At 47.9% G+C, this 19,192-nt stretch overlaps 1 protein-coding gene across 1 annotated transcript in view; it reads right to left on the bottom strand.

Moving 5' to 3' along the window:
• Positions 1–1,572: 1,572 nt before the first annotated feature.
• The window catches only part of LOC106563762 (A disintegrin and metalloproteinase with thrombospondin motifs 2), a 100,071-nt gene continuing 82,451 nt past the window's right edge, over positions 1,573–19,192 (bottom strand). Inside the window, exons 14-22 of the mRNA XM_045690151.1 lie at positions 10,110–10,233; positions 8,915–8,995; positions 8,261–8,424; positions 7,274–7,430; positions 6,917–7,049; positions 6,442–6,649; positions 6,171–6,300; positions 5,985–6,059; positions 1,573–3,547 (exon numbers count right to left, since the gene is read on the bottom strand). Coding sequence (XP_045546107.1) covers positions 2,580–3,547; positions 5,985–6,059; positions 6,171–6,300; positions 6,442–6,649; positions 6,917–7,049; positions 7,274–7,430; positions 8,261–8,424; positions 8,915–8,995; positions 10,110–10,233 — 2,040 coding nt within the window. The 3' untranslated portion in view covers positions 1,573–2,579. The remainder of the gene's footprint in view (positions 3,548–5,984; positions 6,060–6,170; positions 6,301–6,441; positions 6,650–6,916; positions 7,050–7,273; positions 7,431–8,260; positions 8,425–8,914; positions 8,996–10,109; positions 10,234–19,192) is intronic.

The raw sequence follows: 19,192 nt of genomic DNA, 5'->3' as shown, positions 1-19,192 counted from the left end.
TTGAGACCGAGTCTGCGTCTCTCACATGGGTAGGCAGACCATTCCATAAAAATGTAGCTCTATAGGAGAAAGCCCTGCCTCCAGCTGTTTGCTCACAAACAACAACACAAACATCAATACAAACAACAACCAACACAAACACATGGCTGGTCCAGTCTGAAACAACCCACACAAAACAATCCACATAGTTACACATAATAGCCCATATAAAAACTTTTAAACAAATTCTTCACATTCTCTTCAGAAAGGGAAAAGTGAAGGCAAAGTTCAAAATAATTGTAATGACAGGGGGTTCATGTTCATCTATTGAAAGTAAGGCTATACTAAAGAACTTAAACTTTCCATGTGTAGCCTATATTATTATTATTATTATATTTATATTAATTATTATTATTACAATATATTTTTTACTATTATTACTATATTCATTATTATTATTATATTTATTAGTATTATTATTATACTCATTAGTATTATTATTACATTTATTACTATTATTATTATATTTATTACTATTATTACTATTATTATTATATGTAATATTATATTATTGTTATATGTATTATTTATATAATTATATTTATTATTATTATTATTATATTTATTATTATTATTATTCTATAAATTATTCTATTTATTATTTTGTACTTTTACCCCCTCTTTGTCCCCAATTGCTAGTTACAGTCTCGTCCCATCGCTGCAACTCCTGTACGGACACGGAAGAGGCAAAGGTTGAGAGCTATGTGTCCTCCGAAACAAGACCCTGCCAAGCCGCACTGCTTCCTGACACACTGCTCGCTTAACTCGTAAGCCAGCCGCACCAAAGTGTCGGAGGAAACGCCATACAACTGGCGACCACAGGCACCCGGCCCGCCACAAGGAGTCGCTAGAGCGCGATGGGACAAGGACATCACAGCCAGGCAAACCGTCCCCTAACCTGGACGACGCTGGGCCAATTGTGCGCCGCCTTATGGGTCTCCTGTTCAAGGCCGCCTGTGACAGCCTGGGATCAAACCCAGGTCTGTAGTGACGCCTCAAGCACTGCGATATAGTAGGAAGTTCAGTCCAGATACTGTCATCTTTCAACAGTGGAATGATCAGAAATGGAATCAGATGACTCATATGTTCAACTCGGGAGTTCCCGATTATTATATTTATAATTATTATATTTATAATTTTTTATTTATCATTATTATATTAATTATTATTCTTTTTATCATTATTATATATTTATTATTATAAATTATTATTATATTTATAATTATTACTATTATTGTTATTATTATCCTATACATTATTTTACCTACATCTTGAAATATCTACTGCTAGATGAACATCAAGCATTTAGTGCCACCCTGTGGACACCATGTTGTTCAACATCATAGACGGTCTAGTTCTCTACTGCACATCATTACCACTGAGGGAGCTAGAGATGGTTTGATGTTGCAGGCCTACCCTACATATTACTGAACATAGATGTCATTGAGTTCATAATGCAATCTGCATTATGTGTATATAACTTTTTTTTTTACATTCTCAACACAGTTCAAAAGGCAGAGGAGGACAACAGTATTATTTTTCAATTGCAGTTTTATTAAATGATCAGATTATCAGGTATGAAAACGTACAGCTTATGTTGTTGTTTCCATTCACCAATGTGTTAGAATACTACATAGTGATTGTATGGCTGCTAGTCCTATGAGCTCATGCCTCATGCACCTGCGTGTGAAAAGCATAAATCATTTAACAGACAGTTCAATAAATATTACAAATAAAATTTGAGTCATATTTACATTTTGCCTTGGACATCATGTGCTGTGTGTTGGTATTGAAAGGGTGGAATGTACAGATAGTGTAAGCTAGCCTTATACAGTTTGAATAAGATTCTGGTCTCAACTATAGGGTGTATACCATTACCGTAATAGTATTAAAAGTTTTGTAAAAAAAAAAATACAAAAATGTATTCACAAACCATTTTTGAACCTGCTACTGACAACAGCAACTTCCTTCCTTATCACAAGTGCTGTTAAATAAGTCTTTGTAATGTATTAATTGTTTACAATCTAAACAAATAAACAATATGTATTGACATCAAAGCATAACAAACTATTCAATTTATCTTTATTACCAAGCAGCGAGTACAAATGTGCAATTAACGCTCAAGAGAGTGGATTTACAGAAAATTAATTGTAGAGTTAGTATTCATTTGTCAATTGTGTCGGTTTTGTACGTTTTCTTTCATTTCTATCCCCAAATTCCCATCTTTAAGATAACCAATACATTTTTACATGACCAACAGGCTCTGAACTGGAATGAGTGGTTTCATTATAGCAGGATTATGTCACACATTGGTGGCAGGTAGTCTAGCGGTTAAGAGCGTTGTGCCAGTAACCGAAAGGTTGCTGGTTTGAATCCCCGGGCTGACTAGGTGAAAAATCTGTTGATGTGCCCTTGAGCAAGGCACTTAACCCTAATTGCTCTGGATAAGAGTGTCTGTAAAATGTCTAATGCAACGAAAATCTCCGTAGCAGAGCTTTGGGATGTGCTAAAGACTAAGGGAATCAAAGGTCGCCTGACTATCAAGGTCCCGGTTCTCTTTTTGCTCGTTTGAGGAGTAAGTCTTGCCTCCTTTTCTCAGCTAGGAGCTCTTGTATTCTTTTGTTCCGTGTCATTTCTCGGAATGGAGGCCGTCTTCTAGGAACAAAGTGGTTTTGAGAGGCATCATTGTCTACACCAACGGTCCTGTACGGCACCTCCAGCCAGTTGTTCTCTCTCTTGTCCTCTGTCCTGTGGGGGGGTATGGTGGAGGGCATGTGTATCACACTGACCCTATGCTGTGTTGGAATGGTTTTCCATCTCTTGTCTACTTTAGGTCTGGAAGTGGATGGAGCTAGGGTTGTCCAGGACTTCCTCTCAATAACATCAACCCAAGCTGTGGTGGACGTGGTGGATTTGGGGACATTTGTAGTTCTGAGAGTCGATGGGCCCTGACTGGTGGGGACTGTGGTGGGTTCTGTGGTGGGTTGAGTGGTGGTGACGGTGGTGCTGGGATCTGTAGTCTCCTCAGTGGTGGTGGGGAGAGATGTAGGACTCCTGGAGGTAACCAAAGGGGTGGTTGTTCTTCTGGGGCGTCTGGTGGTTAATACAGGGATGGTGGTAGGGCTATATTTTTTCGCTGTGTTGTGCTCGTTGGTTTTGGTTGTATACTCCTCATAATCGTCGTAGTCGACATAAGCAAAGTCAGTGGTATAAAGCTCGGTGGAGGGTTTGGGTGAGCCATTGGTGGGGGTGGGAGCAGGTAGTGTGGTGTACCTCCAGGGCCCACTGGTGAAGGTCTGGCCCGTACTGGTGAAGGTCTGGCCCGTACTGGTGAAGGTCTGGCCAGTACTGGTGAAGGTCTGGCCCGTAGTGGTGAAGGTTTGGCCCGTAGTGGTGAAGTTTCCCTCGCTGCAGGACTTGCAGCACATCTGTCTGTACCCACGGTTGGAGCAGTACCTGTTCAGCACCTCCATACGACAGAACGCTGACCTATCTCCCTTACACTGCCCTGAAACACAAAGCAACACACATCTCAGAAACATAACACAACCTCTTATGGTAAACAAATCAACCATAAAACTATCCCAAAGACAGGAACAGCTAGAAAGTCATAGCTAAGTCTACTGTGACTGAGAGAAAGCAGAAAGGGACAAGATGCTTTGTTTATCATGCTGAATCAGATGCAAAGATATGAACGGTAAGATAGAGTCGCTCAACATCATACTATTCATCACTCAACATTGTAACAATGTGAGCTGAGTGTCAGGAAGCAAGATCAGGGAGTGAGTGTTTTAATAAATAAACAACATGACACAAAATAAGAACCATGAACAACACACAGACGTGACACAGGAACAGAAATAATAACGCCTGGGGAAGGAACCAAAGGGAGTGACATATATAGGGAAGGCAATCAGGAAGGTGATGGAGTCCAGGTGAGTCTGATGACGCGCAGGTGCATGTAACGATGGTGACAGGTGTGCACCATAACGAGCAGCCTGGTGACCTAGAGGTCGGAGAGGGAGCACACGTGACAAACATCATACTATTCATCACTCAACATCAGACTATCCATCACTCTAGGTGTATAATCTGTCAGACATAAAGTTGAATAATTATATATTGACAGTTTTATTTGTTGGGTTTGGACTGTACTGCTGAAATGAATGAGAAATCAAAGTCATACAATACACTCTCCCTGTCATATATCTGAAAGCTGTCTATTCAGTAGAGACAGTTAACAGTTTGGTCAACAGTTTGGTCAACATTTTGGTCAACATTTTGGTCAACAACTACATAACATCAGTAAGCCAAAACAGATTAACAATATCTGATATACTGTACACAATGGTGATCAAGTGAAACAATAAAGATGTCCTATTTGTGTAAAAGGAACAGCACATTTAGTGTCTCATGATACGCTTAAAAACTCTTAATCCAGTACCTCTGATAAAAATCATTTTGGGCCAATATATAGTAAGGAACACATGTTCAGGCCTTAGCTACAAGTTGGCTGGTAAAAGCATACAATTCATTGTTGTCACGAAGTTGGGAAACTAAAAGTCATAAATGCTACTGGATACAGGCAAAAATAATTGTATATATTGTAGATACTCCCAAGTCGCAGTTTAAATCTTGTTGACACATTGTTTTCCCCACAGCTGCCAGAATTGAGCTACCTTGCCACAATCATGATACAATTACAATAAATGACAATCGCTGTTTTGTACATGAAGGTGCTGTGAATCCATTTTGTTGTAAACATCAAGTTATTTTTTCTTCCTCAGGAAGCTTCTCCTATTCCTTATCACTCTGATAAACAAGACAAAGGCCATTATTTCTTCATTTCTCTCAACAGCCTAATATAAGGCAAAGCTATTTCCCAGATGTTTATGACAAAATGACTGCATGAGGTATCAGAGCATCTTTTTCACTAACTAACGCCTTACAATGCTACACAAACACACAAGCATATTTAGATAAATAAGGACACATTTTAGTGTCCTCTGTCTACCGCACAAAATGCATTGAGGGTAAAATTCACATTCCTTTGTGAAAGTGAGAATAAACCTTACTCACCTCCGCATAAACATTCTGCTCTGGTTACTTATATTAATGTCCATATTTCTTTAATGCTCATTAGATGTTTCACTTAAATATTTAGGTAGAATGGATACAAAAATACACATACGGTAACAGTCAGTAATAGAGAGGCATATAGTAACTCACACCTTATTTATGTGGAACTATTTACGTTGATAATTGTGTATGCATACTGTATGACAATAAAACTTTATTGTCCATTTTACAGCGAACAATGGACATGTGTCTTCTGCTCCGTTCTCAACGCCCCCCCGGACACCAGTTACTGAGTCTGCTTCACCTTTGTGTTAACAGCCACAGAAGAAAGGTCTCTCCCAAAACACCTCCCCTGCTTCTTGTTATCAAATCCACTGCGTATCTCCATATTCACTTCCGTTGAGTTTCCCAGGTTCAAACCCAATAACATGTAGCCAGTGAGTAACTCCGTATACAGAGGCTAGGCCACGACTATAGTCTCAGAGGCTCACAGCCAGGACTTAATAAAGCCTTATTAGGGATAGAACTTCCATTTCTCTCTTCAGTGAGGATTTCAAGGCCAGGTCTACAGCCTACAGTACAGTCAGACCCCTGAAGGAGAGAGTGTGTGCTGTGCGTGTGAGAGAAAGAGCCAGAGAGACAGAGACCACAGCACAGGAAGTCTCCCTTTCTCAGCCAGGCAGAGAAGCCACAGACAGGCAGGCAGGAGCCATCCTCCAGTGTAGAGGAGAAGAGGAGAAGAGGAGGAGAGAGACACTATCAGGGCATTCTTCCCTGCAGAGAGAGGCAGAGAGAGAAAGGTAGAGCCCAGGTGAGCAGAGGCATGCAGCGGACTCCTCGCTCCGAGCTATAGAGGGGATGTTTACTTGAGGAGATCTTGGGAGCAGGGAACTCTGGGTTGGCCCGCGACAGCCACTGGATCAAAACGTTTCTTCCGTCACCTGAGAACAAAACAAACAAGGGGATGATGTGAAAATCTATTTATATTGTTTCAGTAATATATTGTTATGTACTTGTGTTCAATAAGTTAGGCCTTCTGATTGGACAGTCACCTGTGCAGGGCACTAGCTGGCAGGTTCTGAGTGTGATGGGTTTGGGCTCCATGCAGAGTCCCACTGAGTTATCAGAAGTGTTGCACAGAACCTGCCGCTCCTGGGTCCCGTTGCCACACGTCACCGAACACTAAATTAAAAAATGTAAAAAAACACACACACACACACACACCTCTGAGTTGTTCAAGATTTCATGGAAACAGGTGTTTGCATGGAATGTTGTCAGTAATGGTTGAGAAATATTCACATTTGGCTTTCAACACCTACTTACCTGGGACCAGGGTCCTACTCCCCACTTGGCAAAACAGAGCTGGCGGTTGCAGGGTCGTCGTCCCTCTGGCCGGTCATCATTACAGTACTTGCTGTGGATGGTACGTTGGCCACCGCCGGCGATGGGCTGCAGACAGAGGACAGAGCGGGTCTGGTAGCCAGTCTTCCCACAGGATGAACTACACTCCTCCCAGTCCCCAGTGATCCAACTGGAGATTAGAGAAGACACACATCACCATACAGGAGGAGTGGGAATAGAATGACTTACTGAGAAACAACAGGAATATTAACAGCTTATATACAGAATTAGTAATACAATAGTTACATAGAACATTCACAGCACACACACACACACACACACACACACACACACACACACACACACACACACACACACACACACACACACACACACACACACACACACACACACACACACACACACACACACACAACATACTAATGCATTTACATACACTGGCTCGGAGCACTCTTTCTGGCTGCAGTCTCTGCTGATAGCTCTGGGCTTGTCGATGTTCACACAGAGGGTGCGGTGGACCATCTTCCCATCTGACTTTCTCCTGCAGCCAAACCTTGTGTACTGCTTACCTAAAGAGGGAACAGAGTGTATACACTACCACTCACATCAACAAATCAATCAATCAAATGTATTTTATAATGCTCTTTTTACATCGTCAGTTTTCAAAAAATGCTTTACATAAACCCAGCCTAAAACCTCTTTAAGCAAGCAATGCAGAGGCAGAAGCACCAACAACATTGGTCAAATCGAAGGTTATTTGACAGTTGAAGACAGGAGGACGTTATATTGGTACCTCCACAGGGCCTCGAGCAGTGAGACCACTTCTTCAGAGCCCACTCAAAGTAGGCTGTGTCCTCCTGCACCAGGTTATTTTCTATGGACGACTGCAGCTCTTCGTGGAGAAAGTACTTGTAGGAGAGAGTAACCTTTGAGTCACCGTGGGAACGCATCTGTGGGATAGAAAAGATACTGTTAATTCCAAAACTATACACTTGTTCACAGCTGAACTCTGATACAAAGGAAAAAGAGGAACTATAACACCTAGTGATTTCTGACAACAACATGCAAACAAAAGAGACAAATCCTGGATGCTACAATAACCAGTCAGTGCTGAACAACACAACAGCCATTAATGACTAATAGTAAGTTATAGAGCAACTTGAGACGTGGCTAACATTATAGAAACAATGATATGGTACATTTCTGTAACTACTGTGGATTTTCTGTAAGTAACTCCACATGATGTAAACAGATGCTCTGAGGTTTTAGCCAACAATATGGCTGGATAGTGGATACTTGTTACACAGAGAACATTTCAGGTTTAATTATTTCCAGAAGCTACCGCTATATTTCCATTGGTGAGGTGGTTTTAACTTAAAGTGGATAAAGACTAAACCATGATACCAAAAACATTACTGTGGCATATGTAACGGGCAGGCTCTAAACCACAACACACAGACAGACAGACAGACAGACAGACAGACAGACAGACAGACAGACACAGACACAGACACAGACACACACACACACACACACACACACACACACACACACACACACACACACACACACACACACACACACACACACACACACACACACACACCACTAGACCAAGAGGAAACAACATTTCCTCTTGGGTTGATGGCAACAATTATTTTGAAGTCAGAGGAATGGCTACCTCATCCCTAGACCATGAGCCTGACTCATGTCCGCTACACATCAGGTAATGTCAGTCATTTGAACTGGCCAGGGACCTGAGTGTATACAAATGACTCACCATGACCAGAACAGTGTATCTGAGAGGTCCTGTGGTCTGGATGGTCTCCATGTCGTCATTGTTGTGGTACTCCCACTCCACCCCCTTCTCTATCACTGTACGGGATTCTGGGAAGTCGTTCTCATCGTTCAGGAACAGATTACCTGTGGCCTGGTTCTTTACAGCTGAGGGATGGACAACAAGGAGAACAGCGTGTACTGATGTTTGGCTGAGCTTGGCTTTTCTCAACTTGGTCATCATGGCAGTGACAAGCCAGAGATATTTGTCAGGATTATGATAATGAGCATTAGGGCCTGGATTTACTAAACCTAATCAAGAAGAAAGTTATAGTTGGTATTCGTCAAAAAGGTTTTTGGAAATGTTCTTATGTTGTTTCTTAATTTTCTCCTTAAGAAAATAATTGCGAAGAAATGTTATTCTTGAGTCAGTATAAATGAGCATCCACGCTGGATCTCTTCCCAGCAGTCCTGATGCACTATGGGCAGTCGACTAAAGTATTTTGTACTCTCAAACCCAACACAGCCAAAACTTGACTGAAGCAGCAATTAATAACAAACTTCCTTAACCAAGCCAAAGACTACTGATTTATAGAGGCCAACATCCTGGATATTAACGAGCCACTGATATTCACAGAAGCAACATAAATAAACCAACCAAGGATGTGAGGGGTTGCCTTGAACTCCTGAATCAACAGATGTCTGGCCCCTCGAGGGATTTCAAGTATCTTGAGGAAACCTGAAACAAACCACAAACAAAATACAATAGATGAACAACAGTCTCGTCTAGCTATAAAAACAGCTTCAGATACTGAGAAAAGCATCCCTGTGGATGTTTGATACAATGTTTCTGATGAACAACAGTCTCGTCTAGCTATAAAAACAGCTTCAGATACTGAGAAAAGCATCCCTGTGGATGTTTGATACAATGTTTCTGATGAACAACAGTCTCGTCTAGCTATAAAAACAGCTTCAGATACTGAGAAAAGCATCCCTGTGGATGTTTGATACAATGTTTCTGATGAACAACAGTCTCGTCTAGCTATAAAAACAGCTTCAGATACTGAGAAAAGCATCCCTGTGGATGTTTGATACAATGTTTCTGATGAACAACAGTCTCGTCTAGCTATAAAAACAGCTTCAGATAATGAGAAAAGCATCCCTGTGGATGTTTGATACAATGTTTCTGATGAACAACAGTCTCGTCTAGCTATAAAAACAGCTTCAGATACTGAGAAAAGCATCCCTGTGGATGTTTGATACAATGTTTCTGATGAACAACAGTCTCGTCTAGCTATAAAAACAGCTTCAGATAATGAGAAAAGCATCCCTGTGGATGTTTGATACAATGTTTCTGATGAACAACAGTCTCGTCTAGCTATAAAAACAGCTTCAGATACTGAGAAAAGCATCCCTGTGGATGTTTGATACAATGTTTCTGATGAACAACAGTCTCGTCTAGCTATAAAAACAGCTTCAGATACTGAGAAAAGCATCCCTGTGGATGTTTGATACAATGTTTCTGATGAACAACAGTCTCGTCTAGCTATAAAAACAGCTTCAGATAATGAGAAAAGCATCCCTGTGGATGTTTGATACAATGTTTCTGATGAACAACAGTCTCGTCTAGCTATAAAAACAGCTTCAGATACTGAGAAAAGCATCCCTGTGGATGTTTGATACAATGTTTCTGATGAACAACAGTCTCGTCTAGCTATAAAAACAGCTTCAGATACTGAGAAAAGCATCCCTGTGGATGTTGACACAATGTTTCCTATCTAAGATTGTAAATGTGTATGTGTGTGTTGGGGGTGGGGGTCATGTTACTGGACGTGAGGGTAGAAGAAGTTCACCTTCTTTTTTAGCGCTCCTAGTGAAGTTCCCCTTGATGATCTTACAGCTGGAGTTGTCTCCACCACAGATGCCACACTTGTCCTCCTGCATGTCTGAGGCTATCTGGTTATCACAGCCCACGTGCTGTAGAGAGATACGAGTCAGTGTATGGGAGTTTGGGATCAGGGAGAGGAGTGGACCTAGATGGGTCAGTGTATGGGAGTATGGGATCAGGGAGAGGATTGGACCTGGATGGGTCAGTGTATGGGAGTTTGGGATCAGGGAGAGGAGTGGACCTGGATGGGTCAGTGTATGGGAGTATGGGATCAGGGAAAGGAGTGGACCTGGATGGGTCAGTGTATGGGAGTATGGGATCAGGGAGAGGAGTGGACTTGGATGGGTCAGTGTATGGGAGTATGGGATCAGGGAGAGGAATGGACCTGGATGGGTCAGTGTATGGGAGTATGGGATCAGGGAGAGGAGTGGACCTGGATGGGTCAGTGTATGGGAGTATGGGATCAGGGAGAGGAGTGGACCTGGATGGGTCAGTGTATGGGAGTTTGGGATCAGGGAAAGGAGTGGACCTGGATGGGTCAGTGTATGGGAGTTTGGGATCAGGGAGAGGAGTGGACCTGGATGGGTCAGTGTATGGGAGTATAGGATCAGGGAGAGGAGTGGACCTGGATGGGTCAGTGTATGGGAGTTTGGGATCAGGGAGAGGAGTGGACCTGGATGGGTCAGTGTATGGGAGTATGGGATCAGGGAAAGGAGTGGACCTGGATGGGTCAGTGTATGGGAGTATGGGATCAGGGAGAGGAGTGGACCTGGATGGGTCAGTGTATGGGAGTATGGGATCAGGGAGAGGAGTGGACCTGGATGGGTCAGTGTATGGGAGTATGGGATCAGGGAGAGGAGTGGACCTGGATGGGTCAGTGTATGGGAGTATGGGATCAGGGAGAGGAGTGGACCTGGATGGGTCAGTGTATGGGAGTATGGGATCAAGGAAAGGAGTGGACCTGGATGGGTCAGTGTATGGGAGTATGGGATCAGGGAGAGGAGTGGACTTGGATGGGTCAGTGTATGGGTGTATGGGATCAGGGAGAGGAGTGGACCTGGATGGGTCAGTGTATGGGAGTATGGGATCAGGGAGAGGAGTGGACCTGGATGGGTCAGTGTATGGGAGTATGGGATCAGGGAGAGGAGTGGACCTGGATGGTCAGTGTATGGGAGTATAGGATCAGGGAGAGGAGTGGACCTGGATGGGTCAGTGTATGGGAGTTTGGGATCAGGGAGAGGAGTGGACCTGGATGGGTCAGTGTATGGGAGTTTGGGATCAGGGAGAGGAGTGGACCTGGATGGGTCAGTGTATGGGAGTTTGGGATCAGGGAGAGGAGTGGACCTGGATGGTCAGTGTATGGGAGTTTGGGATCAGTGAGAGGAGTGGACCTGGATGGGTCAGTGTATGGGAGTTTGGGATCAGGGAGATGAGTGGACCTGGATGGGTCAGTGTATGGGAGTTTGGGATCAGGGAGAGGAGTGGACCTGGATGGTCAGTGTATGGGAGTATGTGATCAGGGAGAGGAGTGGACCTGGATGGGTCAGTGTATGGGAGTTTGGGATGAGGGAAAGGAGTGGACCTGGATGGGTCAGTGTATGGGAGTTTGGGATCAGGGAGAGGAGTGGACCTGGATGGGTCAGTGTATGGGAGTTTGGGATCAGGGAAAGGAGTGGACCTGGATGGGTCAGTGTATGGGAGTTTGGGATCAGGGAGAGGAGTGGACCTGGATGGGTCAGTGTATGGGAGTATAGGATCAGGGAGAGGAGTGGACCTGGATGGGTCAGTGTATGGGAGTTTGGGATCAGGGAGAGGAGTGGACCTGGATGGGTCAGTGTATGGGAGTATGGGATCAGGGAAAGGAGTGGACCTGGATGGGTCAGTGTATGGGAGTATGGGATCAGGGGAGAGGAGTGGACCTGGATGGGTCAGTGTATGGGAGTATGGGATCAGGGAGAGGAGTGGACCTGGATGGGTCAGTGTATGGGAGTATGGGATCAGGGAGAGGAGTGGACCTGGATGGGTCAGTGTATGGGAGTTTGGGATCAGGGAGAGGAGTGGACCTGGATGGGTCAGTGTATGGGAGTATGGGATCAAGGAAAGGAGTGGACCTGGATGGGTCAGTGTATGGGAGTATGGGATCAGGGAGAGGAGTGGACTTGGATGGGTCAGTGTATGGGAGTATGGGATCAGGGAGAGGAGTGGACCTGGATGGGTCAGTGTATGGGAGTATGGGATCAGGGAGAGGAGTGGACCTGGATGGGTCAGTGTATGGGAGTATGGGATCAGGGAGAGGAGTGGACCTGGATGGGTCAGTGTATGGGAGTTAGGGATCAGGGAGAGGAGTGGACCTGGATGGGTCAGTGTATGGGAGTTTGGGATCAGGGAGAGGAGTGGACCTGGATGGGTCAGTGTATGGGAGTTTGGGATCAGGGAGAGGAGTGGACCTGGATGGGTCAGTGTATGGGAGTTTGGGATCAGGGAGATGAGTGGACCTGGATGGGTCAGTGTATGGGAGTTTGGGATCAGGGAGAGGAGTGGACCTGGATGGTCAGTGTATGGGAGTATGTGATCAGGGAGAGGAGTGGACCTGGATGGGTCAGTGTATGGGAGTTTGGGATGAGGGAAAGGAGTGGACCTGGATGGGTCAGTGTATGGGAGTTTGGGATCAGGGGAGAGGAGTGGACCTGGATGGGTCAGTGTATGGGAGTATAGGATCAGGGAGAGGAGTGGACCTGGATGGTCAGTGTATGGGAGTATGGGATCAGGGGAGAGGAGTGTACCTGGATGGGTCAGTGTATGGGAGTATGGGATCAGGGGAGAGGAGTGGACCTGGATGGGTCAGTGTATGGGAGTATAGGATCAGGGAGAGGAGTGGACCTGGATGGGTCAGTGTATGGGAGTATGGGATCAAGGAGAGGAGTGGACCTGGATGGGTCAGTGTATGGGAGTTTGGGATCAGGGAGAGGAGTGGACCTGGATGGGTCAGTGTATGGGATCAGGGAGAGGAGTGGACCTGGATGGGTCAGTGTATGGGAGTATGGGATCGGGGAGAGGAGTGGACCTGGATGGGTCAGTGTATGGGAGTATGGGATCAGGGAGAGGAGTGGACATGGATGGTCAGTGTATGGGAGTATAGGATCAGGGAGAGGAGTGGACCTGGATGGGTCAGTGTATGGGAGTTTGGGATCAGGGAGAGGAGTGGACCTGGATGGGTCAGTGTATGGGAGTTTGGGATCAGGGAGAGGAGTGGACCTGGATGGGTCAGTGTATGGGAGTTTGGGATCAGGGAGAGGAGTGGACCTGGATGGTCAGTGTATGGGAGTATGGGATCAGGGAGAGGAGTGGACCTGGATGGGTCAGTGTATGGGAGTATGGGAACAGGGAGAGGAGTGGACCTGGATGGGTCAGTGTATGGGAGTATAGGATCAGGGAGAGGAGTGGACCTGGATGGGTCAGTGTATGGGAGTATGGGATCAGGGAGAGGAGTGGACCTGGATGGGTCAGTGTATGGGAGTTTGGGATCAGGGAGAGGAGTGGACCTGGATGGGTCAGTGTTTGGGATCAGGGAGAGGAGTGGACCTGGATGGGTCAGTGTATGGGAGTATGGGATCAGGGAGAGGAGTGGACCTGGATGGGTCAGTGTATGGGAGTATAGGATCAGGGAGAGGAGTGGACCTGGATGGGTCAGTGTATGGGAGTTTGGGATCAGGGAGAGGAGTGGACCTGGATGGGTCAGTGTATGGGATCAGGGAGAGGAGTGGACCTGGATGGGTGAGTGTATGGGAGTATGGGATCAGGGAGAGGAGTGGACCTGGATGGGTCAGTGTATGGGAGTATGGGATCAGGGAGAGGAGTGGACATGGATGGTCAGTGTATGGGAGTATAGGATCAGGGAGAGGAGTGGACCTGGATGGGTCAGTGTATGGGAGTTTGGGATCAGGGAGAGGAGTGGACCTGGATGGGTCAGTGTATGGGAGTTTGGGATCAGGGAGAGGAGTGGACCTGGATGGGTCAGTGTATGGGAGTATGGGATCAGGGAGAGTAGTGGACCTGGATGGGTCAGTGTATGGGAGTTTGGGATCAGGGAGAGGAGTGGACCTGGATGGGTCAGTGTATGGGATCAGGGAGAGGAGTGGACCTGGATGGGTCAGTGTATGGGAGTTTGGGATCAGGGAGAGGGAGTGGACCTGGATGGGTCAGTGTATGGGAGTTTGGGATCAGGGAGAGGAGTGGACCTGGATGGGTCAGTGTATGGGAGTATGGGATCAGGGAGAGGAGTGGACCTGGATGGGTCAGCGTATGGGAGTATGGGATCAGGGAGAGGAGTGGACCTAGATGGGTCATTCAGGACAAAGAGTATGGGATCAGGGAGAGGAGTGGACCTGGATGGGTCAGCGTATGGGAGTATGGGATCAGGGAGAGGAGTGGACCTGGATGGGTCAGTGTATGGGAGTTTGGGATGAGGGAAAGGAGTGGACCTGGATGGGTCAGTGTATGGGAGTTTGGGATCAGGGAGAGGAGTGGACCTGGATGGGTCAGTGTATGGGAGTATAGGATCAGGGAGAGGAGTGGACCTGGATGGTCAGTGTATGGGAGTATGGGATCAGGGAGAGGAGTGTACCTGGATGGGTCAGTGTATGGGAGTATGGGATCAGGGAGAGGAGTGGACCTGGATGGGTCAGTGTATGGGAGTATAGGATCAGGGAGAGGAGTGGACCTGGATGGGTCAGTGTATGGGAGTATGGGATCAAGGAGAGGAGTGGACCTGGATGGGTCAGTGTATGGGAGTTTGGGATCAGGGGAGAGGAGTGGACCTGGATGGGTCAGTGTATGGGATCAGGGGAGAGGAGTGGACCTGGATGGGTCAGTGTATGGGAGTATGGGATCGGGGAGAGGAGTGGACCTGGATGGGTCAGTGTATGGGAGTATGGGATCAGGGAGAGGAGTGGACATGGATGGTCAGTGTATGGGAGTATGGGATCAGGGAGAGGAGTGGACCTGGATGGGTCAGTGTATGGGAGTTTGTGATCAGGGAGAGGAGTGGACCTGGATGGGTCAGTGTATGGGAGTTTGGGATCAGGGAGAGGAGTGGACCTGGATGGGTCAGTGTATGGGAGTTTGGGATCAGGGAGAGGAGTGGACCTGGATGGTCAGTGTATGGGAGTATGGGATCAGGGAGAGGAGTGGACCTGGATGGGTCAGTGTATGGGAGTATGGGATCAGGGAGAGGAGTGGACCTGGATGGGTCAGTGTATGGGAGTATAGGATCAGGGAGAGGAGTGGACCTGGATGGGTCAGTGTATGGGAGTATGGGATCAGGGAGAGGAGTGGACCTGGATGGGTCAGTGTATGGGAGTATGGGATCAGGGAGAGGAGTGGACCTGGATGGGTCAGTTTGTATGGGATCAGGGAGAGGAGTGGACCTGGATGGGTCAGTGTATGGGAGTATGGGATCAGGGAGAGGAGTGGACCTGGATGGGTCAGTGTATGGGAGTATAGGATCAGGGAGAGGAGTGGACCTGGATGGGTCAGTGTATGGGAGTTTGGGATCAGGGAGAGGAGTGGACCTGGATGGGTCAGTGTTTGGGATCAGGGAGAGGAGTGGACCTGGATGGGTCAGTGTATGGGAGTATGGGATCAGGGAGAGGAGTGGACCTGGATGGGTCAGTGTATGGGAGTATGGATCAGGGAGAGGAGTGGACCTGGATGGGTCAGTGTATGGGAGTTTGGGATCAGGGAGAGGAGTGGACCTGGATGGGTCAGTGTATGGGATCAGGGAGAGGAGTGGACCTGGATGGGTGAGTGTATGGGAGTATGGGATCAGGGAGAGGAGTGGACCTGGATGGGTCAGTGTATGGGAGTATGGGATCAGGGAGAGGAGTGGACATGGATGGTCAGTGTATGGGAGTATAGGATCAGGGAGAGGAGTGGACCTGGATGGGTCAGTGTATGGGAGTATGGGATCAGGGAGAGGAGTGGACCTGGATGGGTCAGTGTATGGGAGTATGGGATCAGGGAGAGGAGTGGACCTGGATGGGTCAGTGTATGGGAGTATGGGATCAGGGAGAGGAGTGGACCTGGATGGGTCAGTGTATGGGAGTATGGGATCAGGGAGAGGAGTGGACCTGGATGGGTCAGTGTAGAGTTTGGGATCAGGGAGAGGAGTGGACCTGGATGGGTCAGTGTATGGGAGTTTGGGATCAGGGAGAGGAGTGGACCTGGATGGGTCAGTGTATGGGAGTTTGGGATCAGGGAGAGGAGTGGACCTGGATGGGTCAGTGTATGGGAGTTTGGGATCAGGGAGAGGAGTGGACCTGGATGGGTCAGCGTATGGGAGTATGGGATCAGGGAGAGGAGTGGACCTAGATGGGTCATTCAGGACAAAGAGTATGGGATCAGGGAGAGGAGTGGACCTGGATGGGTCAGCGTATGGGAGTATGTGATCAGGGAGAGGAGTGGACCTGGATGGGTCAGTGTATGGGAGTTTGGGATGAGGGAAAGGAGTGGACCTGGATGGGTCAGTGTATGGGAGTTTGGGATCAGGGAGAGGAGTGGACCTGGATGGGTCAGTGTATGGGAGTATAGGATCAGGGAGAGGAGTGGACCTGGATGGTCAGTGTATGGGAGTATGGGATCAGGGAGAGGAGTGTACCTGGATGGGTCAGTGTATGGGAGTATGGGATCAGGGAGAGGAGTGGACCTGGATGGGTCAGTGTATGGGAGTATAGGATCAGGGAGAGGAGTGGACCTGGATGGGTCAGTGTATGGGAGTATGGGATCAAGGAGAGGAGTGGACCTGGATGGGTCAGTGTATGGGAGTTTGGGATCAGGGAGAGGAGTGGACCTGGATGGGTCAGTGTATGGGATCAGGGAGAGGAGTGGACCTGGATGGGTCAGTGTATGGGAGTATGGGATCGGGGAGAGGAGTGGACCTGGATGGGTCAGTGTATGGGAGTTTGGGATCAGGGAGAGGAGTGGACATGGATGGGTCAGTGTATGGGAGTATAGGATCAGGGAGAGGAGTGGACCTGGATGGGTCAGTGTATGGGAGTATGGGATCAGGGAGAGGAGTGTACCTGGATGGGTCAGTGTATGGGAGTTTGGGATCAGGGAGAGGAGTGGACCTGGATGGGTCAGTGTATGGGAGTATGGGATCAGGGAGAGGAGTGGACCTGGATGGGTCAGTGTATGGGAGTATGGGATCAGGGAGAGGAGTGGACCTGGATGGGTCAGTGTATGGGAGTTTGGGATCAGGGAGAGGAGTGGACCTGGATGGGTCAGTGTATGGGATCAGGGAGAGGAGTGGACCTGGATGGGTCAGTGTATGGGAGTATGGGATCAGGGAGAGGAGTGGACCTGGATGGGTCAGTGTATGGGAGTATAGGATCAGGGAGAGGAGTGGACCTGGATGGGTCAGTGTATGGGAGTTTGGGATCAGGGAGAGGAGTGGACCTGGATGGGTCAGTGTATGGGATCAGGGAGAGGAGTGGACCTGGATGGGTGAGTGTATGGGAGTATGGGATCAGGGAGAGGAGTGGACCTGGATGGGTCAGTGTATGGGAGTATGGGATCAGGGAGAGGAGTGGACATGGATGGTCAGTGTATGGGAGTATAGGATCAGGGAGAGGAGTGGACCTGGATGGGTCAGTGTATGGGAGTTTGGGATCAGGGAGAGGAGTGGACCTGGATGGGTCAGTGTATGGGAGTTTGGGATCAGGGAGAGGAGTGGACCTGGATGGGTCAGTGTATGGGAGTATGGGATCAGGGGAGAGTAGTGGACCTGGATGGGTCAGTGTATGGGAGTTTGGGATCAGGGAGAGGAGTGGACCTGGATGGGTCAGTGTATGGGATCAGGGAGAGGAGTGGACCTGGATGGGTCAGTGTATGGGAGTTTGGGATCAGGGAGAGGGAGTGGACCTGGATGGGTCAGTGTATGGGAGTTTGGGATCAGGGGAGAGGAGTGGACCTGGATGGGTCAGTGTATGGGAGTATGGGATCAGGGAGAGGAGTGGACCTGGATGGGTCAGCGTATGGGAGTATGGGATCAGGGAGAGGAGTGGACCTAGATGGGTCATTCAGGACAAAGAGTATGGGATCAGGGAGAGGAGTGGACCTGGATGGGTCAGCGTATGGGAGTATGGGATCAGGGAGAGGAGTGGACCTGGATGGGTCAGTGTATGGGAGTTTGGGATGAGGGAAAGGAGTGGACCTGGATGGGTCAGTGTATGGGAGTTTGGGATCAGGGAGAGGAGTGGACCTGGATGGGTCAGTGTATGGGAGTATAGGATCAGGGAGAGGAGTGGACCTGGATGGTCAGTGTATGGGAGTATGGGATCAGGGAGAGGAGTGTACCTGGATGGGTCAGTGTATGGGAGTATGGGATCAGGGAGAGGAGTGGACCTGGATGGGTCAGTGTATGGGAGTATAGGATCAGGGAGAGGAGTGGACCTGGATGGGTCAGTGTATGGGAGTATGGGATCAAGGAGAGGAGTGGACCTGGATGGGTCAGTGTATGGGATCAGGGAGAGGAGTGGACCTGGATGGGTCAGTGTATGGGATCAGGGAGAGGAGTGGACCTGGATGGGTCAGTGTATGGGAGTATGGGATCGGGGAGAGGAGTGGACCTGGATGGGTCAGTGTATGGGAGTATGGGATCAGGGAGAGGAGTGGACATGGATGGTCAGTGTATGGGAGTATAGGATCAGGGAGAGGAGTGGACCTGGATGGGTCAGTGTATGGGAGTTTGGGATCAGGGAGAGGAGTGGACCTGGATGGGTCAGTGTATGGGAGTTTGGGATCAGGGAGAGGAGTGGACCTGGATGGGTCAGTGTATGGGAGTTTGGGATCAGGGAGAGGAGTGGACCTGGATGGTCAGTGTATGGGAGTATGGGATCAGGGAGAGGAGTGGACCTGGATGGGTCAGTGTATGGGAGTATGGGATCAGGGAGAGGAGTGGACCTGGATGGGTCAGTGTATGGGAGTATAGGATCAGGGAGAGGAGTGGACCTGGATGGGTCAGTGTATGGGAGTATGGGATCAGGGAGA

This window comes from Salmo salar, chromosome ssa11 (genome assembly GCF_905237065.1).
Source record: "Salmo salar chromosome ssa11, Ssal_v3.1, whole genome shotgun sequence".
NCBI classification, from domain to species: domain Eukaryota; kingdom Metazoa; phylum Chordata; class Actinopteri; order Salmoniformes; family Salmonidae; genus Salmo; species Salmo salar.
This window is presented reverse-complemented; position numbering and strand designations above follow the sequence as displayed.